At 41.6% G+C, this 27,316-nt stretch overlaps 1 protein-coding gene and 1 long non-coding RNA gene across 2 annotated transcripts in view; one reads left to right on the top strand and one right to left on the bottom strand.

The window, feature by feature from the left end:
• Positions 1–14,261: 14,261 nt before the first annotated feature.
• LOC143385583 (histone-lysine N-methyltransferase SETMAR) lies at positions 14,262–24,083 on the bottom strand. Its single transcript, XM_076841047.1, has 2 exons — positions 23,899–24,083; positions 14,262–16,087 (listed from the first exon to the last, which is right to left on the bottom strand). Exons 1-2 carry the CDS (start codon positions 24,013–24,015, stop codon positions 15,296–15,298), a joined length of 909 nt encoding a protein of 302 aa, XP_076697162.1. The 5' UTR covers positions 24,016–24,083; the 3' UTR covers positions 14,262–15,295.
• Positions 24,084–24,185: 102 nt separating this feature from the next.
• Positions 24,186–27,316, top strand: part of LOC143385677 (uncharacterized) — a 187,771-nt gene continuing 184,640 nt past the window's right edge. The window contains exons 1-2 of the long non-coding RNA XR_013089508.1: positions 24,186–24,255; positions 24,749–24,845. This is a non-coding gene — a long non-coding RNA (uncharacterized LOC143385677). The remainder of the gene's footprint in view (positions 24,256–24,748; positions 24,846–27,316) is intronic.

The raw sequence follows: 27,316 nt of genomic DNA on the forward strand, positions 1-27,316 counted from the left end.
ACGTGACCACCTACTTACCTGGGCCACGTTTAGGGAGATAATGTTCTCTAGAGTAAAATGTAATTAATACTTGCCTTAAATTGTTTAGCACAACACACTTGGGTAGGTGCAGGAGCTGACCAGATGAGTCTGGTCAGCTACACAGATGCAGCCATCTAACAGACAACCAAGTGGATTTAGAGCAAGGAAAAAAAAAAAAAAGACTGCACTTGAACATGTGAATTTGACCCCCCATTAAAAAATAAATAAATAAATGCTGGCATTCAGACCTCTGAGTTTGGAAATCCCCCTATACTACACGGCCTATCCATCCCATAAAATTATCTTCCTAAGGGAAAGTTGGATCTGGTCATTAATATATTGTGAAATTTTGAGGCTTGTCCTCTCAAATCTACCTCATATCTGATGAAAATGTCATTTGTGGGCATAACAGTGATTAAAAAGGAAGGAGAACAGAAAAAGAGGGCAGTGTGTTGGCCATGAGATGTTGATCAGCTTGTGAGATGTTTTCTGTGGTGTTTTCAGAGCTGATTTGCATTTTAGTTTTAGAGAGTACTTGTTCAGGTACTTCTGCCTTGTTTTTTCAATTCTACGTTCTCATTTTATTCTTCCCTGGATCTAGATTCTAACTTCATCAGTTACCTGATTTAAACATCAAGATGATGTCTAAAGGACAATGGTTTAGGGTTTGGCATAGGAGACTGATGGGAACTGGTGTAGTGGGTTTTTTCTAACTTAGCAGTTCTTAAAGTGTGGTTTAGGGACTCTGGCCTCCTTTCAGGGGGGTCTGTGCATCAGCATTATTTCTTTAGTAATATTTAGATGATGTTACTTGCCTTTTTCACTCATATTATCTCATGAGTATACAGCGGAATTTTCCAGAGACTACATGGTGTGTAGCCTGAGAGCTCCTGGAGTGGGTTTATAAGTTTTTATGTTTAAAAAAATTCCCAGTCTTAATATGTTAGATGTCTCCAAATATAATCCACATTAAAAATGTTCTTCAGAGTACTATAAAGGAATCCTGAGACCCCCAAATTTGATAGCCGCCAATCTAGGGAAGAAAACAAGACTAGGTCTTTTCTGGGAGAAAATGACCAGCCCTTTTCCAGCTCTTCAGAGGACGGTGATGAAGAAGTGGGTTCCAGTGACTATAAGAGCAAGTTAAGAAGCTGACTTGGGCTGTCATATTTTTCAGAGACTGTGTTAATGGATCCAGTTTCTCCAAAAGAAAATTCTGTGCATGGCCTACCCTACCTAGTTCTGCAAATGCAATCACTTTGCTATAGGATTCCCAAAAAATGCTTCACAGAGTATTAGGTACGTGTCATGCAAGATTCTTGGAGTGGGGCTGGGGTTGTGGGTCTGTGGTAGAGTGCTTCCTTAGCATGTGTGAGGTTCTGGGTTTGATCCCCAGCACCACATAAAAAAACTAAATATACAAAATAAAGGTAGTGTGTCCATCTACATCTACAGATATTTAAAAGGGGTGGGGTAGAGTTGGTAGAATGTTTGCCTCAAATGTACTGGGTTCAATTCCCAGCCCCATAAAAAAAAAAAAAAAAAAAAAAAAAAAAGATTCTTGGACTATTACAGCCTCCACCCAATGTTACATGGTGGGTTACATGGTGATGGGACCCACCATGTAAAAAGGCAAGTAACATCATCTAAATATTACTATCACCATTTATGCCCTTCCAGTGGTGACTGTGTTATAAAGCCAAAAAAGGTCAAAGTGTTTCTTTTTGAAACAGTTTGCTTTTGCATGCTGGACCCTGTCTTCATTGTGCTGGAAATTGTTGTCTCTGGTTGACATCTTCTCTGGTTTACCTTCCAGCTAACAATTTGGGTCATCTCTTAGGTGCCAGGCACTGTGCTGGATGCCTTAAGTCCATGATCTGATTTAATACAAAGCACAGCAATAGGGGGAAGTAGTTATTCTTGGTTTGAATTCCCAGTGTACACGTAGGAAAGAAAGTAGGACTCTAAGTGTTTGCAGGTGCCTGGGTGACAGGGCTGAATGAGGCAGAATCAGGACTCATGCCATTTTTGTAATTTCTGTCCTATTGTTTTACTGAATCTGCAGTTTTATTCTGCATGTGGGATGGGAAGAGATGGGTCAACTAGAGAATTACTAGGGCAAGAGATAGCCTCAGGGAGAAAACAAGGGAAAGAGTGAGGAGGTGGAATGGATTAGTGGTTAAGAACATGGGCTCTGAAGCCGGAGTGTCTAGGTTTAAAGTTTTATCCTGCCACTTACAGATTCGTGACTTTGGTCACAAGTTGCTAAGCCTATTTGTTCTTCAGATTTTGAGAATTAAGTGCAAGTACTTCTAGGAAAGGTAGTTGAGGCAGGAGGGTTGAAATAGTTTAGGGTAATTTACACGTGAATCTCTGGCCTGCTTTAAATCCATAGCAAACTCTCAAGGTCGGTGCTTAGTCACACTGCAGCATCTCACTGTGGCCATGAGACATCCAAGTTAGGGCCCCACATTTTCAAAAGAAATGTTTTCATCACATCTTTTCCCCCTGAAAGTACTACTTTTTTTTTTTTTTTTTTTTTTTAAACTAAAAGATTTGTTTTAGGGGTGGAGTGGGAGAAGGCTGAGTATATGGGACACATTCATTCCTGGAAGTAATGATGATCAAATGGTCCATTATCAGCTTATTTGTGCCGGGCTCAAATCTGAGAGGAGTGCAACTGATGAAGGGCTGAGATCAGGGAGTGGAGGATGGAGTGGAAAGTGTGAGGCATCCTGCTCCATCGGAAAAAGTACGTGGCAGGACATCCCTGGCAAGATTGAGTCCCTGGTCTTTGGGAAAAGATGCTGGAGTTTCTTAGTCGCTTCTCTTAACTCTGCCAGTGGCTTCAACATCCATCATTGTTTCTTAAGACAGTTTCAGGGCAGCCTCCAACTGCACATTTGCTTCTGTTCAGGAACATGTGTTGATTTCCAATTCAGCAGGGGGAGCTTTGCTAAGATGCAACCACATTCACAGTGGGAATTTGATATTTATTAATGAAACCTCTGCTTCAGGACATATTAGGCAAGCTACAGGCTGAATCATTGGTTATTGGCTTGTGGGCTTTCAGCCTTGAACAGTCTCTTTGGGAGCCCATTGTTGTGCTGCCATCTGTGGGAATGTTTCTGTGAAATGTCAGTTTAAAGATGTTTTATGTGTAATGTTCCCCCTCTAGTGGCAAGATTGTTTTCTTGATTGTGTTTTTGTAGGTTTTGTTTTTGTTTTTTTAAATCAATGATCTCCAAAGTTGGGGAACCTTTTATTTAGGGGAGCTGTGGATTTGGGAGGGTTGGGAGGAGAAGGGAAGAGATACCTAGAATGAATTCTCATCTTTTCACTATTTTCTAAACTTCTTCTACTGCCTTTATTTATTTGGTACCAGTGATTGAACCCAAGGGCGCTTAACAACTGAGCCACATCCCCAGCCCTTTTTAAATATTTTATTTAGATACAGGGTCTTGTTGAGTTGTTTAGGGCCTTGCTAAGTAACTGAGGCTGCTGCGAACACATGGTCCTCCTGTCTCCGCCTCTTGAGCCACTGAGATTACAGGCATGTGCTACTGCACCAGGTTCTACTATCTTTATTAGGAATTATTCCTAAACATCAAGTTTCTTTAGACAAAAGTTGTATAATTATTTTTAAATTATCAGAGCAATAAAATGCATAAGACCAGAAACTAAACAAAATTTTTTTTAAAGTAAAGTAGTGTAGGAGTCATTTATCATTTGACTTCTGTTCTTCTCTCAACCCCATGCCAGTAGGTTACTACTATCAATAGTTAGTCCATCTTTCCAGACTTTTTTCTATGCATTTATAAATATATATAAAAAAACACATATATTGATATATAGTGAATACTGATGATTTGTAAACATATACACATATAGTCACATAGAAATCATACATAAATGTGTATATTTTGCATATAGTTTTTATAAAATAAAATCGAACCAGGTCAGGGATGTACTCAGTGGGAGGGTGCCTGCATAGCATGTGTGCTGCCCTGGGTTCAATTTCCAGCATCCTAAAAAAACAAGTCACATACTATGAATATTATTCACTCAATATTTTGTACACCTCATGAAAGTATTATATAAGTGCAGCACATTTTATTTACTTTAAATTTTTGCATCATAGTTGTACATAATGGTGGGATTTTTTGTTACATTTTCAGACATGCACACAATATAACAACATAATTTGGCCAATATCACTTGCCAGCACTTCTCCCCCTCTCTTCCTGTCTCCTACCCTCTGGTCCCCTTCCTCTACTATCTCCCTTTGATTTTCATGTGGTCCTCCCACCCCAATGTTTCTTTTCCTTTTTCCTCTCTAGCTGGTTGTAGCTCTGGCTGAATTGGGGTTGAAGGGATAGTTCAGTGATTGATCCTTTGCCCAGCTAGAACATATGAGGCACTAGCAAGAAAAAAAAAAAATCTGAGTTAATTTATTTAAGCATTCCCCAATTGATGAATATTTGGCTTATTTACAGTTTTGTTAAAATATGTTCCAAGAAACCTCATGGTATCTGTTAGTTAGCCAATTTGTGCAAATATTGCTATAGTTTGTAAACACCTGGGAGTCTTAATTGCTGTATCAAAGTATATGGTTGTCTTTTTTATTATTATTTTATGGTGCTGGGGATCAAACTTAGGGCCTCACATGTGCTCATCAATTAGTGTACCACTGAGCTACACCCTGTGCCCCTGTGGGTATTTTAAATAGTGACTGATATTGATAGCCCTCGGAAAAGACAGTAGGAATTTACATTCCCACCACAGGGAATCTGCAGCATTGCAATGGTTCTTTTATCTTAAAAGGAATCTGAGGATAGTTAAGGTAACTCAGCAAAGGGGATATTCTTCTGTGGGGTTCAGAAACAGTTGTTGGGGGAATGAATGAAATCAAACAGGTCCTCATGTGGCCCAGTGGTGCAGTCTGCCTGCTTTCTGTGTCTGACATACAACCCTAGGCATCAGAGCAGTTCAGTCTTGGTTGCAAATGACTCCAGTCTGCAAAAGTGATTCAGGGTTAATGAAATCGGGCTTCAGGAGTAAACTGCTTCAACTCTTTCTGCCTACAGTTTACAGTGGTCTCTTAACCGGCTGAAGTTACCCTTTTGCTTCTCTCCCTGTTGGTTTGGTGATCTGGAGCCTCTCACAGGGTTCATAATTCCAACATTTCCTACATATGGCTTGGTTGGGCTCCTTCTGACCTCATGTGCCCCAGAGAGGTTTTTTTAAAATCTAATTTGAAAATCAGGGACCTGATATACCTAGTCTCATCAGCTTTGTCCCCTAACCCTCCCTCTTCCCACTCTATGTGATGGTTCTCAGAGCTGGTCCCTGGACCAGGCCTGGCTTGTTGTGTTAAAAGTAACTGGGGAAGGTAGGGGAGGACTGAGGATATAGCTCAATAGGTAGAGTGCTTGCCTTGTATGCAGAATGCCCTGGATTCCAGTAAAGTACATGCAGAAAGATGTACTTTCTTGTGCAAGGTTTCCCTCTTGAAAGCTAAGTATAGTGTATAAAAATGAGGCCTGGGATTATATAATTTCACATCCCCCTTCTCACTCCTAAGCTGTGGGGACTCTTGTTTCTTGGGAGTTCTAGTTGAATTATCTGTAAAATGAGGGCTGTGGAGCTCTCCTGTAAGGGAAGGAGAGGAGGGTTGTGAGATGAGGAGACTTGCTCTTGGTGGACACTACCGAGTCCATCTTGATGACCCTGTTACTGGAAACTTCCTTATTTCTCTTCTGAATAACAAAAACCAGACAGGAGGAAAGCAAGGCTAGAGAAACCACCCACCTTGGCATGGCCCTGTTGCAGAGCCTTCATTCACATTCTTTAAGGATCCTTCTACTCTCGAATTCTGTAAATAGGACCCAGGGCTGATGTAAACCTGACGCCAGTCACATATGACTAAGGAGTGATTCTTACTTTATAGTACTTTTGAACAATGAGAACAGAAGGCTTCATCATAGGATTGAATGAAGGACCTTGACAATAGCTGGTATGTGGTGGGCACTTAATAAATGTGAGCTTATGACCTCAGCCTTTGGCATTTGTTGAATTGAGAACCTGAAGCCAGCCTGCTGGCAACTTCTTGATGCTATACGGCCTTTAGGATCTGCTTGACACATGCTTTCTGTTTTGGAACCTGTGGATTTTGCAATATGAACTTGGAGCTTTCTTGGTTAGAACCTGTGGATCTGCAATATGAACTTGGAGCTTTGGGACTTTTATATCCCATAGTCTCTATGAGACTCTCATAATTAAGTTGGGTTTGTGAAAAGGAATAAATGATTTACTAACCTATTGTAATGTTCCCCAGAGTGGTGTTACTTATAAATGAACAAGGTGAAACTGGGATTGGAATATTCCTAGTGATTTTTTTCTTAGTTTAAAAAAATAGTGCAAAGAGAATTTATTATATATTTTGTAGCAGTGTCCAGGAAAGAAGGCAAGAAGTTTAACCAGTCACAGAAATATAAATATATTGGCAAAAAGAAATATTTAAATGAAAGTAAAAAAATAAAAAGTGTTTAAAATGGAAAATGAGTCCATTTGATTTTTGGCCAGTGGGAGATGACTAATGAATACTTGTCATAACTTAACCCATTGCAAGTAACAAGTGCCCAGGTCTCCCTTGCTTGTAGCTTATAGGTCTTCCAAGATTCTGATATTTTTTAAAACCTATTTTTGTCTGATCTAACACTTCGTGTTCTGAAAACAAAACACTTTTTGTTCATTTGGTGGAATTTTTTAAAAAGCATATGTGTGTGTGTGTGTGTGTGTGTGTGTGTGTGTGTGTGTGTATCTACCTTTATCTATCTATAAATATATCGTTATCAGAACTACTCCTAACTCTTAAATCTAAGTTTAAAGCCTGGCATTCCAAATTCCTTTTATTTTTTAAATTTGTTTTTTCCATATTCCTTTTAAATCACCAAGATATTCTTCATCTCCCGGGGCATCATTATTCTAAGCAACTCTGCTTCAGGTGGGAGGCATGCTTGAACTGATCACTGTGTCTGCACTGTTTGATCAGACTGTCCTTTGTGTCATCTCTCTTTTCTCTTTCTTTAATGTTGCCATCACAGTGGCCCGAGCCCGGGTCTGAGGTGAACAGATTTGGCGAGATTCTTGTGCATTTTCTGGCAATAGCGCCAGCCCTGGTGTTCTTTTTTCTTTTTGGTGCAACCAGTTCGGAATGAGATGTTTCTTTCATGAACAGTTAAATCAGTTTCTGACAGTCAGAATATTCAAAGAGGCATTCCCTGAAGACATACACGAGAGCACATACATCTCCTTATGCTAGGAATGTTGTGTGTGTGGGGAAAAGTCAATGTGTATACAGAAAGAACAGAAATGAAGCAATTAAGGAGTTTTTTTTTTTTTTTTTTTTTTTAACATTTGCAATTTGACTTTTAAGAAGAAAGAATCAAAGTTGTAAATGCTGTGTCTGAGGCTGTCATGTCCTACCAGAAGTTTCTCTTCTGTGTTTGGGAAATGCTCAGTTCATTCAGTTACGTAAGCAGAATCTGTAGAGCCTTCTTGCCCTCAGCTATCTTCTTATCCTCCATGTGTAGTGCGTTTGTTGCCACTTAAATAATTACTGTTTTTCTCCATCTTTAGTAGTTCAAGGTGCTACCGGTCTTGGTCAGCTTTTTCACCGCTATGACCCAAAGACCTGACAGGAACAACATGGAGGAGGAAAAGTTCATTTGGGGCTCTTGGTTTCAGAGGTCTCAGTCCATACTGATGCTGGCTCCACAGCTCTGGCCGGGGTGAGGCAGAACATCATGGCAGAAGGGCATGGCATCCAGAAGTAGAGCACTTCACTCACTAGGGACAAAATATTTACCCCAAAGACACAACCCCCGTACCCACCTCCTCCAGCTACACCCTACCTGCTTACAATGACTACCCAGTTAATCCTTATCATGGATTAATCTCTCATGCTCAAGTCATTTCATCTCTGAAAGTTCTTGCATTGTCCTACACATGAGCTTTTGGGGTCACTTCATACCCAAACCATAACATCATCAACTCTTACTGCACTACTCTAAACAGCCTCCTAACTGCTCTACCTGAATCCTCTCTGGCCACTTCCCTCTGCTCCCCGACTCGAGTCTTCTCCCCACTGTAGCCGTATTTTAAAATATGAATATGGTGATGTCCTCATTCTGCTCAGATTCTATAGTGGCTCTCCATGTACTCACTGAAGAACATGAGCCATAACATGTGCTCCTAAAAGGATGCCCTGGGTAGCAAGCGGTGGTGAGCTCCATGTGAAGGGGCAGAAATGAGTGGTTGAGCTTTCTGTGCTTCCAGCATGCAGAGCAGTCGAGCTCCAGGTGTGCTCCTCAGCCCAGCATCACCTGGACACTAGCTGGAAATGCACAGTCCCAGGCACCTCCCCATCTACAAAATCAAGGCCTAAATGAATCTGGGCCAAGCAGGCTGTTTTAGGTAGTAAGCCTTCTGGGAGATTTGGGTGGGGTGTTGTGTGCACTTCCAGATCCCCCTGAAAGATTTCTTCTTGTAACTGCTGAGAGTGGTTCAGCCCTCATAGGCAGCCCTCTTTTCAGGGGCAGACTACAGCGGATGGCTGGTCGGTGCAGGCATGTGAAGGCCATACTCCAGGCTACACTGTGGAGCAACCCTGAAGGGCCAGCCTCATTCAGAGCTCCTTGGGGGTTGCCTGAGGTCTTGGATGAGAGTCCACCTCACCCTTGTCCACTCTTCTTCCCTCCTTTCCATTCCACAGGTGTTAGTCCTAGCAGCACCCCATGTTAATATCTTCTGTGCTCCAGTCTTAAGAGTCTGCTCCCTCTGTTGGCCTGTTTAGGAACAGGAGGGCCACCCACATGGGCCAGGTTCTAGAAGGAAGGAAGGAGAGACTGAGTAGTAGGAGAGATGGCTGGCTCTCTTGTTGTTTTAGCTGCATCTTAGCCATGTAAACAAGCCTGGAGATGGAGCTTTAAGAAATTCCAGCAATATCCAAAAAAAAAAAAAAAAAAAAAAAGTCAGAATGAGGAAAACACAGAGTATTCTTCAAAGAAGGCAAAGATAAGTGCAGCACTAAGTAAAGCTGCACACACACTGCAAGGCCTCTGAAGGCCAAGTTAAGCCACCTGCTCCTTGAAGCTTCCTCCAGAAAGTATGGATGTTGTCAAGGTTAAGGGCAAGGCTTGGGTGGCCGGCAAGGTGAAGGGCAAGGTGAAGGAAGGCTCGTTTTTTCTTCAGAGAAATGAAGGAAAAGAGGGAGAGGTGAGGTGCAGAGGTAGGCAGGGACCTTCTGGTCAGGTTTAGAAGTTCGGTTGTCATCCTGAGTGATGAGCAGTCATCAAAAGTTTGAGAGTCCAGAATGCACTGTGGGGAACGGACGGACAGGAAAATGTCAAAGCTGGAGGCCGAGCGGCTGTGGCAGGGAAGAGTTGACAGGGGCTTGAAATATGATAATGGGGGGTGTAAAGTAGTCTCTGTGTAATAATTTGACTCTGATAACAGGGAAGTGGGTTCCTTCCCTCCCGCAGAAGCATCAAGGCCAGGAGAGTCCGGGAGAAGCACATGTAGTATGTGGGAACATTTAAAAGTTTCAAGCAAGTTATTTTCCTCCTCAGTCAGAGTATCCTCATAACGTCAAGGATGAAAACCACATAGAGAGCCTTGGTTTTATGTGACTTAAAGTTGGCAAAAGTATGGAAAATGTCTAAATTTAATTATCTTTGCTCATGCCTGGGCATGCAGCTCACCCAGTGGTGTTTGGATTGGCAATAAAATAATGACCCGATTCATAAGTCATTTTATATTTTCCCATAAAATTTGTTTTTCTGGGCTTTTAATGCAATTATAAATTGTATTGTTAATAAATGAGATTTTCACATAGCTATTCTGTTCATGATCATAAACAAGACCCATCTTTTTTAAAGCAGTGTAGCTCTTTGATTTTTTTTTTTAACGTCAATTTGAAAAAGCTTTACTCTGCTGAGACAGAGTTGACAACTAACCATGAAAAAAATTTTTTTTTGTACTGAGGCTTGAATCCAGGGGCACTTTACCACTGAGCTATACCTTTAGTCCTTTTTATTTTGAAACAGGGTCTTGCTGAGTTGCTTGGGACCTTGCTAAGTTGTTCAGGCTGGCCTTGAACTTCCAATCCTTTTGCCTCAGCCTCTGCAGTTCCTGTAATTACAGGTATGCACTACCATGCCAGGCTGAGTGCATGAATTTTATATATCATACTCAAATTTTGTAACGGGGTCATATAAGATAAATTATTATTCAGTTGGGTGTGGTAGTGCACGTCTGTAATTCCAGTGACTGAGGAGGCTGAGGCAGGAGGATTGGAAGTTCATGACCAACCTCAGCAAGACCCTAAGCAACTTAACAAGCACTCTCTCAAAATAAAAGGGCTGAGGATGTAGTTCAGTGGTAAAGCATTCCTGAGTTCAATCCCCAGTACCTATGATGGTGGAATGTGATGATCATTATTATCCAAAGTACATGTATGAAGACACGAATTGGTGTGAATATACTGTGTATATAACCAGAGATATGAAAAATTGTACTGTGTGTAATAAGAATTGTAATGCATTCTGCTGTCATATATAAGTTAAAAATAAATAAAATGAAAAGAAAAACAAAAAGATTTCAGAAAACAGAAACATTTTAATTTCATCATATAAACTACTACCACTTTATTGTAATTTTCTCCAGCTCTTAAACCCATGTAATAATAAAAAAGAGCCAGTATCAAACTTCTTTTTTTTTAAATTTTTTTTATTGGTTGTTCAAAACATTACAAAGCTCTTGACATATCATATTTCATACATTAGACTCAAGTGGGTTATGCACTCCCATTTTTATCCCAATTACAGACTGCAGTAGAGGATAGGAAAGGTAGCAGAATACAACAGTTACTCATAGGGCATTATGTAAAAATGTGGATGTGTAACCAATGTGATTCTGCAATCAGTATCAAACTTCTAAATTCATAAATATGTAAATATAAATGTAATATGAATTGTCAAAAATTGCAAAATATTTCTCAGCCTCCTCATGCGACTGTAATGAATACTTTGCTAGTTTGTGAAGACCTTTGAAATTACAAACTGGAAGAGGAAGAAAAGCAAGAAAAATGATACCCTACACTATAAGAAAAACAGACACAATTATTCAAGGATCAAGTGTATACCTGCTAAGAAAATGGATCTAAGTTAATGGACTTACTTCTTTTCTCATCAAACCAAGCACGTCTGTTCTTCCCGTTCTGTCTGCACCCAAAGCAGTGTCCAACTCTGATAGCAAATGGCCCAGTCCCCAAACATCACCCAGCATTAGGCACAGTTATGTTTTATTTTGTGACAAGCAGGTGGAGAAGCATAAAGTGTGTTAATACTGAGCAAACATTCAGAGTTACAGACTACCAGTTTCCAAGTGAAAGGGACCCATGTGGGACATTATCCTCCTCCTCCTCCTACATACCCTCCTCTTCTTATAATAGCTTTAGAGATATAATTCACAGAACATAAAATCCACCCCTTTAAATTATCATAAGTTGTATAATTATGATCACTAAATTCTAAATCCTTCAAAGATGCTAATGTACCTATTCGAAATTAGCAGAGTCACTCCCTATATCCCCACCCCCATACCCTAGCAATCACTGGTCTCTTCTATCAATCAAATTGCCTATTCTGGGTACTTTATAAGAAAAGAATCATACTGTATATGACATTTTGTGTCTGGAATCTTTCATTTAGAATAATGTTTTCAATTTATCCATAATATTTCAATTTAAATAATGTCTCCAATTTATCCATCATGATCCATACCAGTATTTCATTCCTTTTTATGGTCACATAATATTCCCCCCACATTTTGTTTATTCATTCATCAGTTACTGGCCGTTTGGGTATTGTTCACTTTTTTGCTATCATGAATGATATTGCTCTGAACATTCATGCACAAGTTTTTTATGTTGTTGTTTTGTACTGGGGATTGAACCCAGGGGCGCTCAACCACTGAGCCACATCCCCAGCCCTTTTTGTATTTTATTTAGAAACAGGGTCTCACTGAGTTGCTTAGGACCTTGCTAAGTTGCTGAGGATGACATTGAACTCGTGATCCTCCTGCCTCAGCCTCCTGAGCCACTGGGTTTACAGGTGTGTACACCACACTTGGTCATGCAGAAGTTTTGTTTTGTTTTTAATATATTTTTTAGTTGTCAATGGGTGTGTTATTTTATTTATTTACATGTGTTGCTGAGGATCCAACCCAGGGCCTCACACATACCAGGCCAGTGCTCTACCACTGAGCCCCAACCCCAGCTCCATGCACAAGTTTTTTTGTGGACATGTTTTCAGTTTTCTTGGCTGTAGATACTACAGTAGTAACTGTTTTGATAAAGGGTTGAACTGCTTTATAAAGTAGTTGTACCATTATGTAACCCCACCAGCAATATGTGAGGGTTCCAGTTTCTGCACATTCTTGTCAACAGTAGTCATTTTATTTTCAGTTAGCCTGGTGGGAGTGAAGTGTATCTGATAGTAGCTTTGATTTGTAAGATTCTTATCCCTAATAACTGATGTGCTTACTGGCTGTGTGTGCATTTCTTTGGAGAAATAGTTATTCAATCTTGTACATTTCCTTTTATAACAGACTTTAAGGAACAGTTTCAGATTGACAGGAACACTGAGGGGATAGTTCAGAGCTCCCATATACCCAGACCCAGCTCACCCTATTTTAACATGAATTATGGCACATTCACATCCCATTCCATCTTTGTGTGCTGCGTTTGCTGTAATTATCCAGCTAATATTGATACATCATTATTAATTGAAGCCCATAGTTCATTCCTTGATTTCACCTGCACCTGCATCAGCCCCAGCACCGCAGCCAGGGCACCACAGGACATTTTTGATGTCATGTCTCTTGGTTTATCTTGGCTATGGCAGTTCTCAGACCTTCCTTGTTTTTGATAATGATGAATTTTGTAGGATGCCTATTTATCAGTATTTTTCTTATGATTAGGTGGGAATAATAGGTTTTAGGGATTCGGGGTTTATATATGTATGTATATATTTAGATTAGTTGGACACTATACCTTTACTATATTTATGTTTATGTGGTGCTGAGGATTGAACCCAGTGCCTCACATGTGCAAGGCAAGCACTCCACCACTGAGCTGCAGCCCCAGCCCAGAAGTGTATTTTCTAATGTTTTCTCTCAAAAATGCTGACATTTTAAAGAATATGTCAATAATGCAAATGCAGTTAGCTTGGTGTTTAGAAAAGACATGGAGTAAAAGGTCTTTGAACTTAACCTTAGGAACTGGAATTCCAGGCCTAGGAATAAACTAGTGCAGGAGGACAAAAACCAAAAAAATTCCTTTCTACGGCTGGTAGTGTTTGTATCCACTTCTCTTGACTGGAAGATTGTCCTTTGTGAATATCCCTGGATCATAGATGGTGATATTCCCACCATATATGAGGGTGAGAGGAAGTAGGAAATAGGCAGACATTTTCTTTCTGACCATCTCCTTATTGTTTCTGAAGTACTCAGTTACGAGGAGAAAGGCCATTTTGGAGGAAAGGTTACGAGTTGACTTATAAAAAATTGGACTGCTTCTCAGAAATCAAAGGAAGCTTTGCAGGTTGGAAAGGAAGGCTCTTAGTTTGGAGGAAGACTTTGACATTATACATTTGTAGTTGGGGGCATTTTAAGGAGATTTGCTGTCTCATTCTACGGGGAATCACTCCTGATAATGCTATGAGAGCATGTTAACTACTGGAAAAAAGCAGCTTTACTGAAATAGGATTCACATATCATTTCACTATAAGTTAAAGCACACAGCTAACATGATATTACGCAGGAATAGGGTGTTCTACCTCAGATGGATATCTGTGATTTCCCTTTTAAATTAAAGTGCAGGGCCTCCTCCTGGCAAGAGGTAGGGTTGAAATGTACCACGGAAGAAACCAAGTTATTTATTAAATAATACTGTAGGGCCTCAAATAATTGTCTTTCAAAATGTCTAACGTCCATAGTAATTTTTTTATTATTTATTGTTTTAGTTGTACACAATACCTTTGTTTATTTATTTTTATGTGGTGCTGAGGATCGAACCAAGGGCCTTGCACCTGCTAGGCAAGCATTCTACCGCTGAGCCATATCCCCAGCCCCTCCATAGTAATTTTATTTTTGCAATATTCTTGTTGTAAGGAAGGCAAAGATCTTTGTTTCCTCAAAAGCTTACAAGAGATGAAATCTCCAAGCCTTTTGTGGTGGTGACAAAGTTATTTTTGTGTTATTGATACATGAAGAAGGGAGGCTGACAAGCTCTAGAGTACAGCCAACTGTAGAGTGAAAATTTTACAGTGTGCTTCCTTTTCTGACTTTTAGGTATGACACGAAGTCACCTTCATGGTTACTTTTTTTTTTTGTCATTGGTGATTATTATTAGGGTTTAAACAGGTAATAATTAATAATGCCTTTTCCTTAATCCATGTTTAAAAACAAATGAGATACAAGATGCAGGTGTCAGAAAACAATTAGTTTTATTACTGATAAAATCTGTTGAAAAGGACCAACTTTAGATCCTAGGGCAAGGTGTGCAACCTGAATCATGATTAGGTTCTTTCGAGTGCACAATAAGAGTAGCTTAAATAAGGGAGAGACTATTTCTCACCTACAAGTCTCCAAAGGGGTCTGATCATAACCGGTGGAATTTTCTACATTACCAGACATCCATGCTCCTCTTTCATGTTGATTTGCTATTTGTGACCCTTTCCTGGGGTCATTTTGGAGTTCAGGATGGTTGCCCTGGCTCCAGTCTTCATGTATACATTCCAGCTTACAGGATGAAAGAGGGGGAAGGACAGGATATCTCCACTTAAGGACACACCATTTTTGCTTCTATCCTGTAAGCTTTAACACAATCACCTAGCCACATCTAACTAGGAAGACAAGTACTCTGGTTAGTCATGTAACTAAGTAAAAATGAGGATTCTATTATAAAAGTAGGGCGGGGAGGAGGGGAGGATATTGGTGGACAACTTGCAGTCTCTGCCAATTCCTGAATTTAACTTACTACAGCCAAGCAGAGAACCACTGCCCTCCTGGCAAGCTGCTGGGCACTGAGCAGACCTGCCTAGAGTGGAAGCTGCTTACGGAGAGGAAAGTAGAAGTGAGTTGAGCCCCATGTGCCCACTGCCCTTGGACTCCTGCCCCTGGAGGGAAGCATTGGGTGGCAACTGCCTTCCTAATTGCTGTCCGGCTTTTCCAAGGGACAGTATAGTGAACTGTCGTAAGGCAGGAAGGCAAGGCATGACTTGGCGCCACAGTGACATGGTTTTCTCAGTTTCTCATCATGTAGCCTTTCCTTGGCTTCCCTGTCCATTAGATTCAGAAATCTTCCCGAATAGTCATAGGAGAGTTCTTCTCCTGGCCAAATGTCTTTGGCTGCAAAAAGTGCCAACTTGGGTACCATGGAGTCGATTCGGACAGGAATCATCAACAGGTTGGGCTCACAAGAATGATTCAGGAACCTTCCTGCATTCCCCACATAGGTGGGGTCAACAAAGGTCTCCATCACCTGCCCGTCACAAACGTGTTCCCTGACAGCTATGATGTAATTTGAGTCCTGTGCTGTCTGTAAGCGAACTCTCCTCTGTATTTCAGAGAATCCCAGAACCTCCCCGGCATATTCACAGACGAACCTTCCCTTTGGTATGAATTCCAGGGTGCGAAGTCCCCAGCCCTTCTTCTCCGTCTTGAACACCTGGAGGTGGAACTCCAGACCCCTCTGCACCACTCGGTTTCTGCAGTGCTCGCCACACTGGCACAGGATGTTACATTCGAAGACAGGCCGGGCATACGTGGTTTCCGATGATCCCATGTCTCTAAGGCACTGACTGCCATCGTAGTTCTCTTCATGGCGGAGACAGGAGCAAGTGCCAGGGACGCAGGGAGTGGTAACACATGTGCACCCAGGAAAGGTTATTTCAGTGGGATCGATGTCTGCTCCAGGTCCCACGACATGATCAGGAGTATACTGCAAAAAAACACTGCAAGTCGATCTGGCAGGTCATGTGCACACACACACTCACACACACGTCACATCAGATAGTGAAAAGCTACCTGACACGTCATATACCTATGACATCATATAGCTTTTGGCTTGGATACTTCCTCTTTCTAGCCTACATAAAATTTAGGGCAGAACAAAACAAAGCAAACAAAACATAATACACCAAAATACTGCCCCAAAAGCTGTCTCTCCAATTTAAAAGATATCAAGTTTTAGATTTAAATGTGTGTGGTTTTATTTTAGGATTAAGGATAACAACAAGAAAAATGTGCTTTCTCTGAATTTAATGTCTACATACATGCACTTCAGTGTTTTAGCTTAGATTTTGCTGTTACCTTTATCAGACAGTGCATGTACATATTTTTATTGTCATTTACTTCAGATCCTTTTCAGGGGTATAAATGAGAAGTCAATTGCAGACAAAATTTCAAAAAATGGTATTTTTCACATAGATAATAGATAAATTCATTATAAATGGAATATATATGTGAATTCTGTTCTTATTAAATGAGAAAGGGATAAAGGGATAATATGAAAATATTTAATACTTCTTGGTCTTTAAAAAGTACTTGTACTTTCAAAACATGTTTATAAAATGTTATGGAGAAAGAAGGAAACCCTAAGGCTAGAGTCTGTGTGAGTGCTGGTCTCTGGTTACTTCCTCACCATCACCATGAAGCCTGTTTTCAAACCCTGAAGACTGGAGTAGCCCTCAGGAGCCGAGCACATTTATTTACATGTAGAATAATTCTTATATGGAATTTAACTCACTTATTTACACTGCTTCTTCCAAAAAGGACTTAATGAGATTCACAAAGGTAAGATAAATGAACAACAATTGAGAAGATGAGGTATGCTATGGGCTTGATAAATGTACCCCAGAGGCCCGTGTGTTCAGTGCTTGGTCCCAGCCTGCTGTGCTTTTGGGAGGTGGTGGGACCTCTAAGAGTGGGGCCTACTGGGAGGTCATAGGGGTATGTGTGGGAGTTATTGGGACTTCAGCCTCTTCTTGTCCCTCTTTAGTCACTGCCATGAGGTGAGTACCCTCCTCTATGATGTGCTCCCACCATGATGTTCTATCTTGTTACAGGCCAAAAAGCAACGGAGCCACTGAAGCACACACCAAAACCTCCAAAACTGTGAGCCAAAATTAACCTTTCTTTATAAAAAGTTTATTATCTTAGGTATTTTGTAACAGTAGCAGAAAGCTGACTAATACAAAGTGAGACGGGAAATAAAACCAAGCCAATCCATTGATCCTAGACATAACAATGTGAGTAATAGAAGCAGGCTCTCAGCTCCATCTGAGTGCAGCAATTTCCAAGATGGACATATGATCAGATGTAAGGCTTGTTCTCTGTGTAAGGAATAATTTCAGTGTTCAGATACAGCACTGACCTCCCAGTTTTGGCACCAGAGAAAACTTTCACCCATGTTCTTCCAAACCATTCTTTTCTAGGAAGTGGTTTCCAGGGATGATTTTCTTCTGACCCTTAATAAAGTCCACTGGCATGCTGTCCCATGTAGCTGAGTAAGGGCAGTTCCGAAAGGCACCAGCAGCACAGCCTTTCCTTTGAGAACAGACTTTGGAGCTCCTAGAGGAATGTTCCTACTGCACATCCTTCATTTATGGAGCCAGCTCTCCATTGACACTATGTCTCCCACCCAGGAAAGGCACTGAACAGCATGTAGCTATACCCTGTGGAGGCCTCAGTGGAGCTATGCAGTTAAGTGCAGAACCCTATGCTTAAGAAAAAATGCTAAACTGGGGGTGGGGGAGGATTGACATCTCTGGTGAGAGATGAGGAGGTGATGCGTGGGAGAACCTGTGGGGGCAGGCCAACACTCTGCTTAAAAAGTGATTTGGGGGTGCAGAGTGAAAGACCTGTTGGTGTTTCTTACAGTTTTAGCTCAGCAGGGATGTTCTAAAGGGATGAACGAAGGCTTGGGAAAAGATGCCTCTATCAGTCAAATTCAATGAGTGCCTTCTCACGCAGAAGTTACCTCTGGCTTTTTAAAGATTCAATGTTGAAATGTAAATGGTTACCCAGGCATCTCCCTGCCCCCCATCTTTGCATTACTAAGGATTGAACCTAGGGAGCTTTGACACTGACCTATTTCCCTAGCCTTTAATTTAATTTATTTATTAATTTTGAGTCAAGGTCTTTCTAAGTTGCTGAGGCTGGCTTTGAACTTGACAATTCTCCTGCCTCAGCTTCCTGAGTCACTTGGATTAGAGGTGTGTATCACATTTAACAAGAGGAACTTGTGAAATGAAGATTTCACCATCTCTTTGTAAAGTTTTCACAAAGAATTATTTTAAATTGATTTGTTCTTCAAGGTGTACACATTTTTAATGTACTTCATAAATCACTAAAATATTTTTGACATAGATAATGCCTTTTAAAATAAAGTTTGACTTACTGCAGTGTTCTAACTAGAAGACCATATTATTTCTTGCTGAAAAAATTTGCTTATTTTTACTTACAAATTAAAAAAATAAGAATCTAAAAAATTTTTGGAAATCTTAGATTAAAATCTTAATTTAAAAGACTAAAATGTGGTGGCTGAGGTTGTGGCTTAGTGGTAGAGTGCTTGCGTAGCATATGTGACTTCCAGTAGTGATAGCACATGCCTATAATCCCGGCTCAGGAGGCTGAGGCAGGAGGATAGCAAATTCAAGGCCAACCTCAGCAACTTAGTGAGGCCCTGTCTAAAAATAAAAGGGGCTGGGTGTGGGGAGCCACTCTGAATGGTTCGCGCCTCCCATCCTGGAGCGGAAAGGCTTTGACCGGTCAGTACATCTCATAATGATCTGGATATTGCCCCGTCCAGGAAGTTTGAGGGCGTGTCTTCAGATGTAGGCAAGTCACCCATGGAGATGAGCTACATTCACCTATTCCTTTGTAATACTACCCTTTGCCCTGATTGGATAGAATGTTCCACGGAAACGCCCTTTGTGTGTCTCCTTCTCTTGCTCTGCCTTTGGGTGTGGCCTTCCTAGATGTCAGTCAACCTGCTGACAGCAGACATCATGAAGCTAGACTCAACCCCCTGAAACCTGACCCCTTGCCTCATTTGAATGGCTTCTGGGGGGGGGGGAAGGATTCAAGCACATGCTAGATCTCTCTCTCTCTCTTTCTCTCTTTCTGCAGACCCTTAAGGTCAGAGGAGCCATCACAGGATCCCAAAGAAAAAGGTATCTCTTTCTTATAGGGTTATTTCGTGCAGCCCAGTTCACCAGGAGTGACCATGAATGTTTTTGTTGCATGGAATGCGACAGCTGGAGATGCAGCTTGTGGTAAAGCACCTTTAGGTTCAATCCCCAGATCCAAAAGAAAAAAGAAATAAAAAGAAAACCCATGACTGTGGTTGGGAATACTGGTCAAGTGGTGGAAAGCTTCTAGTGCAGAACATGGCTTGTCCTGAAGGAGATGTATACAGAACAAGGCTCATTAGCATGGTGACTGGGCAGATGACTTGCTAAGCTTTGGATGGATGAGCAATAATAAGATGGGATGATACTCATTCTTGGGGTGGTTATCATGAACTGGAAGTAAACACTGTATTCAGTGCCAGCACTTCTTTTAAAATTTTAGCTTCTCCCAATTCTTCTTGATACTATATTTAGATGTAATATTTATAATATTTCTGGCAAATTACTTAACCCCTCTAAATACTTCTTGATCTGTCTCATAGGTGGCTGTAAAGCAAAATAAAGTGAAAGATTCCATGTAAAAAGTTTACTCTAGTGGCTGTCACATCAGTGTTCAATAAAAAACACACAGGCAGTTTACTAGGATGGTAAAGGAGAAAGTTCTGGAGTTATACTCTCCAGCTTCAGACATATTTAAGCCAAAACTGTGCCTGGGAATTAGTTTTCTATTGCTTATACATTAGGTGTGTTGAAAAGCCAAGAGCTGACCCAGTCCAGACTTCTTTCATTCATCAACAAATACTGCTTTAATACCTCTCATATACATGTGCTGGGATGTGGGACCACCCAGAAAAATATAAAGGAGAACATTAAGAATGGGACTTTTATCATTTTTGCATTGTCACAATTTTTTTTTATTTTTATTTTTATGTATCAGAGTACTGAATTGCTCAGGAAAGAGTAGGGAACATGCAAAATGGTCAGTACAAAATGATGCCCTAGAAACCAGATCCTTGAAACACTGGGTGGAGATTTCAAGCTTTTTTTTAAAGAAAATTGAAGAGAATTAAAAAAAAATAAATAAATAAAACAATAATTGCCCAAGAAGCCAAAATGGAAACAGGAAACAGCAAGTTGAAGAGCAAATATACTTTGGCTACTCTTGTCCACATTATTTCTTCCTTCTCTGAAGTAGATCAGCATTTATTAACAGCATGAACTTCAGGGTTTGAGTGTCACAGACTGTAGGGCCCTCTAGTTGTACTTAGTGTGAAGGTCTTGTCTTTTAAACAAATAGGACAGGTATGGTCATCAGGTTTGGGATATGGCCTGGTGATGGAGTGGGTACCTATCCAGAATCCTGGGCACAGAGCAGGAGCTGCAGAGATATTTCATGATTGTTTGATTGCAGCTCTTGATAAAACCTTTAACTGGAAGTTTGGCTTTTTGAGTCACATTCTGTATCAAAGCCCTAGAAACTGAAATATGACACTGTATGATATCCTGGGCTTAAAACCTGTGCCTCTATTCTGAATCTCAAAAAGTGTTGTGCAAATCTTCTTTCCTTTTTTGGTTGTGTTGAAACCCTAGCTACAAGAATCTTTGTACTTGGCCTCTAGCCTCATAAGTTTGTTTTTGCTCCAAGCAGTTATTAGGAGACTGTGAGCCAGATAATTCTCATCAAGGTCCAGTTGAGATCTTAAAAATAATGTTTGAAGCTGATTTCAGAGACCTAAAAAATGATTACATCTGACTCTCAGCTTAAGAAAATCAATTAATTTATTTTCTACTTGGCTTTCAACACCAATGACATTATGATGTGCTTGTTTCCAATGTGAATATTTGAATGTTCTTTTTGCCTTTTTGCACAATACCCAAAAGCAAACCAGACACAAAGTTATTTTTACCTTGCATTTTTCATGCCTTAATTCTTTTGTGTGCATACTTTTGTGAAGAAAGGGTTTGGCAAAAGCAAGCTGTTTTGACCTTTTATAAGACTGGTTTTTGTTCCCTGAATATATGGAAAAACAATTAGCTGAGGTGGGCTGGGCTGGAGCTCAGAGGTGGAGTACTTGCCTAGCATGTGCCAGGTCCTGGGTTCCATCCCTAGAATCACATGCAAAACCATTAGTTGAACATACTGTAAGGCTTGTCTTTCAAATGTATCAAGCATATTTTAGCTTCTTGGTAAGACTATATTCCTTGAGGAAAGTATCCTATCTTCTTGTAATACTCCCTGCCAAGAGTTGTGCACATACACAAATAGCTACAATACTGCTGGAGTGTGTTTCAGTCTCTTGATTTTCATTTTTGCTGTCAGCTGTGTGTCTGAGATCAATCATAAGGCTTCCCTTTGTCTCCTTCCCACCCCCATTTGAAAACAGACAAGTATTTATTTTAATGTGCATTTTGAAAACTATAACTAGCATGTCAAACCCCATGATTTATGAACATTAATGATTATGAGGATTCTAAGAAGATATGTGAATTAATTTATTCTTGTGTTAATTTCATCCTTAAGGTGAATTATTTTATTTTTTGAGATGAGGTCTTGCTATGTTGCCCAGGTTGAACTTGTCAATCTCCTGCTTCAGCCTCCTGAGCTGCTTGGGATTATAGAAACACCACCCCCACACTCAGTTTGAAGTTGCAGAAATACTAGTAAAATAAAATACTAATAATCTAATAAAAGATTACTCAGTTGTTAAATCTTTGAGGGCCAGAAATACATTTCTTTGCTCATTGTGTTCTCTGAGGTTCAACTCACCACTTTACATACATTTCATTTTCAATAACTATTTGCTATAATAATTAATAGAATAGAACTGCATTTATCATGTTAGAAGCTCTAAGTAAAATGCCAAAACCATAAAGACACCCAAGCACTTTCTATAGCCCTAAGGTGGAAACTGATTCAGCATCTCAGCTTCTGGGCCTGGCCTAACAGTACATGGCACACTATAGGCACTTCCTTATTGCTGAATGAAGAAACACACGTCAGTGTTCTGACCAGAACTGCATTCAGCAATGTTTGGTCTTCAATAATCTTTCAGGGATTAGTGTTTCATATGGCACCAGCCACTTGTATTATTAACCATAACCTGCCACTACAAATATTGACAGTTGTATTATTAGCCATAAACTATTGTTTGAGAGAATAATAACCATTTCTAACATTAATATCCTACATGCTCTTTGAAAATTGCCATTGAATTTGTCATCTCATTTGAAATTCACAATAGCTCCAGGAAGAAGAAAAGGCACATAGGACTCAATGTTAATACTGGATGTGAAAGGGCTATAAATATTTAAATTATTGCAGATGAAGAAACTAAGGCTCTTAAATAACTAAGATGGCTAAGCTCTATCTGAATCTAGATCTCTCAATATCAACCTCTTGACTTTGACATACTTTGGTTTCTATTTAAAATTTTTGTCATTCTGAATTCCTCAGGCAACTTTTATGCCAAGATCAGAGTGGTGTGAAAGTTAAACAGAGGTCTTCCGGATAGTAATAGTAGTGAGCATTATTGAGTTCTAGCAGCAAACCAATAATTTTAATGTTAATTCTCAAAGCCATTGGGAACAGAGGTGCTATTATTTAAACTGAACACTGGAGGGTTTTGAGGTTTCACAAGGTAATTTGTATTTGCTCAAGACCTCACAGCATGAGGGATCCCTCAGCCAAGATTTTAGGGGCTGTTTTCAATTTGGGGCTGAGATCCTTTACTAGGTCTTAAGCCTTATCTTACACACAGGCACCTAAGACCAGAGAGGTAACTGATTTTATCTTCTCTGGGTGTCTCACTGCATTCTGAGGACAGGCCTGAACAAAAAGCCAGACTGTAAGGGAGCTTTCCAAGGGACCTCAGGAAGCCTCTGATTTTCCACGCCAGACAATTGCCAGTCTAGGGACAGAGGGACAGAAGAGGACAAAATTCTTCCTAAGGTCTTAACGACAGGTTTATAGAAAAAGACCCAAGCCTGTGCATTTCTAAACTTTTCCCCGGAGCCAATAACTGTGTGGCTAGGTAAGAAAAAAGATCCACACTACCGGCAATTCCAGTAAGTTTGAGAAGTGCCACCAGGTGGGGGACCTGCGCGACTACCTGTCGCAGACATCTAGCCCCGCCCCGAACTGGAAGGGCACCGGCCCCGCCCCTGGCGGCTGCCCTCAGCTCTCTGGGCCGCCTAGCCCCGCCCCGGCCCTCAGCTCTCTCGGCCTCCTAGTCCCGCCCCCGAGACTGCCCTCAGCTCCAGACCGTTTAGCCCCGCCCCTCCTCCACTCCATCAGCCGTCTAGCCCCGCCCCTGCCCCAGCGCTAGGCCGTTTAGCCCCGCCCCTTCTCCCCTCAACCGCGTAGCCTCGCCTTTGCCCTGAGCTCTCTCGATCGTCTAGCCCCGCCCCTGCCTTCAGCTCTCTTGGTCGTCTAGCCCCGCCCCTGCCCTCAGCTCTCTCGGCCGTCTGGCTCCGCCCTTGCCACCAGCTTTCTCGGCCGCCTAGGTCCGCCCCTGCCCTCAGCTCTAGGCCGTCTATCCCCGCCCTTGTCTTCAGCTCTAGGCCGTCTATCCCCGCCCCTGCCCTCAGCTCTCTCACGGCCGTCTAGCCCCGCTCCTACCTGGAAGGGCGCCGGCCTCGCCCCCGGGGGCCAGGCGCTCACTGGCAAGTTCTCCAGGCCGCGCGCCACATCCAGCAATCCTGTCAGGGCCTCAGTCTCTTCCTTAGACGCTGCCATCCCGAAAGGCCGCTTCTTCGCCACAACTTCCACGAACACTTAGCCGTCTCACGCGGCGCCACCGGCGGTGCCGGGCTGGAGCCCCGCGGAGGATGCTGGGAGCGGTGGTTCCCGCGCCCCCACTGCCTCATGGGAGTTGTGGTTTTCCCGCCTCTTCTCTCAGCTTTCCTCCGAGGCTTTGGTCTGGCTCCCCCTTGTTCTGAGCCCAAAGCCTAGCCGCTAGTAACAAAACCGTGTGAGGTACGGGCAAAACTTGGGGAGCACGGAAGGACGTGTTGAGTTTCTCCTGAGCGCGGGAGGGGCCTTGTCGGGGCGCGGGCGTGGAGGAGGGCTGAGGAGACGGGGTGAGGCGGGAGACGGGCGCCCCGGGTTTGAAGACCCGGGACTCGCTGGGCAGTGGGAAGACGGCAGCTAGTGTTTGCGCCCAGGGGTCCGAATAGACTTTTGGGGTCCCTTGAGGAATTTGTGAGGGTACCGCCCCCTCTCTGGTGGGGGTGTCCGCTCCCTGACCGGCGCAAAAAAGGTAGCGAAGGACCTGGGGAACCTCCAAATCTCTGCCTCCAGTGGACTGTTTGAAGCCTTAGCTTATCTTTCCTGATGTCTTGCTTCTCCTGGACACTTATTTTTTTTTTGGGGGGCGGATACCAGGGATTGAACCCAAGGCCTCTTAACGACTGAGCCACGTCCCCAGCCCTTTTTAATTTATTTTTTTTAAATTTCTATTTTGAGACAGGGTCTCACTAGGTTGCTTAGGACCTTGCTAAATTGCTGAGGCTGCCTTCGAACCTGCAGTCCTCCTGCCTCAGCCTCCTGAGTCGCTGGGATGACAGGTATGCGCCACCTCGCCCAGCTTCTCCTGGAAACCTTCCCTGGCCATTGCTGTAGGACCAGCGACTTGAGCGCGATTGGGTCTTGCTGGCATTATTTATCTATCTACCTATTTATCTATTTGTTTATTAGTTTATTTTTTTTACTTGTATATGGACACAGTGCCTTTATTTATTTTTATGTGGGGCTGAGGATGGAACCCAGTGCCCCACTGGTACTAGGCAAGCGCCGAACTGCTGAGCTACAACTCCAGTCCCTCTTGCTGGCTTTTTCATCTTAGTTTTGTCAAAAGACACAATTACAGCAGGTTGAAGATCTTTATGAGTTTTATTTATTTATTTATTTATTTGATCCCAGAATTGGGCCGCACTTCATTCCATACAATAGAATAAACATAAGCATTCTGATGGGCTGAGCAGAAGAGATTGTTTTTACAGAGAAGGGCTGGGAAAAGGAAACAATGAGCAAAAACCAATTGGTCATTCAAAGTTACTTTGGCTACAAGAACAATAGAAAAGTAACCGATTAGTTAAATCAGGTTACTCTGTGTGTGTTGTAAAGATTAAGGAAAAGGAAAATCCTTATAGATATTTGGCTGTTCTCTCCCATCCTTGTTTTCTCCAGAAAAGGAGATAAGCAGCTTAGTTTCAGCTGAGTGACATGCACCTTTAGGATGACTGACTCCATTTTATTTTTATCTTTTTACTGGAGATTGAATCTCAGACTCTCTGTACATGCATCGCACCACTGGCCTATGTCCCCAGCCCTTCTTAGTTTATGCGGAGACAGAGTCTTGTTAAGTTGCCAAGTCTGGTCCTGAACTTGCCATCCTCCTGTTTCAGCCCCCAAGGTAGCTGGCATTACAGAGAGGAGCCACTGCAACTGACTCCATTTTTATTTATAGTCTAGTCCCTTGTGGCCCAGTGCAGAAGCTTAGTCCAAAACAACGGACTCCTAAAATTTTTATCAACAGCATCCTTTTATCATTTTCCCACCAGCCTCTCTCAAATGTGGATGTCACTCAGATTTGGTCATTTTCTCACCGTCCCTGTAAAAAAATCTATTCACATACCTTCGGATATAAAGGATTAGGAGGTCAGTCTTCAATCCCCATGTTTTTTTCTCCCAGTTACACATTTCCTCCTAATTAGTGGGCATTCCTACTTTCTCTCCTGTAGGTTCCTCAAGCTCAAAACTTCCTGAGTTCTTTCACTTTCTATGCCATTTCTCATAGTCCCTGCAACTCCTTAATATACTCACAGGCAAAGCCCTCTTATTGAACGACAGAGTGGGTAGTGGAGAAAAAATCATTTTGTTTCACCATAAGCAATTTCGGTACATATATCTGCTGGTCTTTTGATATTTGGTCATGAGTTTGTATGTGAGTATGTATATGGTTACTTATTAGCATTCAATGGTATGCTTTTTCAGGGATCTGGTTTTTATCTTTAATGGGGAAAGAGCTGGGAGTAGCTCAATGGTGGAGCCTAAAGTATTCAAGGACCTAGGTCTAATTCCTAGCACTGAACCCCCCCCCCCCAAAAAAAAAAAAAAAACCAGTAAAAAGTGAGGCAGGAAGTAAAAAGTAACAAAGCAATCTGAGATCACGACCCTCACTGCATCTTTTGTGCTTTTCTCACCCACACTCACTTCAATAGCATAACATCGGTGACTTGCTTTTTTCCTAAATCTTTTCAGAGTGTTCCAGTTTAGTTTTCTTAAAGGACAGAACTCTTTGCACTCATAATTCATCATTATTTCCTCAGGTAATTGTAATAATGGTTATACCTGGCATTAATAGTTTTGGGAGAGTACATTAAGATCAGACTTATAAGCCAGATGTGGTGAGACAGGAAGATGGAGAGAGTTCAAAGCCAATCTCAGCAACAGCAAGACACTAAGTAAGTCAGTGAGACCCTCTCTCTAAGTTAAATACAAAATAGGGCTGGGGATGTGGTTCATCCTGGGTACCAAAAAAGGTCAGACTTCTAGGGATGGGGTTGTAGCTCAGTGGTGGAGCACTCGCGTAGCACATGTGAGGCACTGGATTTGATCCTTAGCACCACATTTAAAGAATAAATAAAGGTGTCCGTCTACAACTAAAAAAATGATCAGACTTATAAAGGTGGGTATCTATGGGCAGGTAATACAGTCACTTAATTTTGCACTGAAGTTCACATCTGAATAAAAACTCCTTTTTATGAGAGCAAATGTAGAGAGGAAGATGGGGAGTAGATTCTATAAGAAAAGAACCAGAGTGTAATGATGAGGATCACAGGATCTGGACTAGGACATGCCTAACTTCATAGTCTACTACTCTGTCAGTTTCTGATCATGGATAACAGCTAAAATTTATTGAGTTATTATTATGTGCTAGAGACTGTTTAAGAATGTTATACATACTAACCCACCTAATTACTTAGTGTCCTACCATAGAGTCATTTTAATTCAACTAAATGTTCAGACTAACAGG

Source organism: Callospermophilus lateralis, chromosome 20 (assembly GCF_048772815.1).
Source record: "Callospermophilus lateralis isolate mCalLat2 chromosome 20, mCalLat2.hap1, whole genome shotgun sequence".
Lineage (NCBI taxonomy): Eukaryota > Metazoa > Chordata > Mammalia > Rodentia > Sciuridae > Callospermophilus > Callospermophilus lateralis.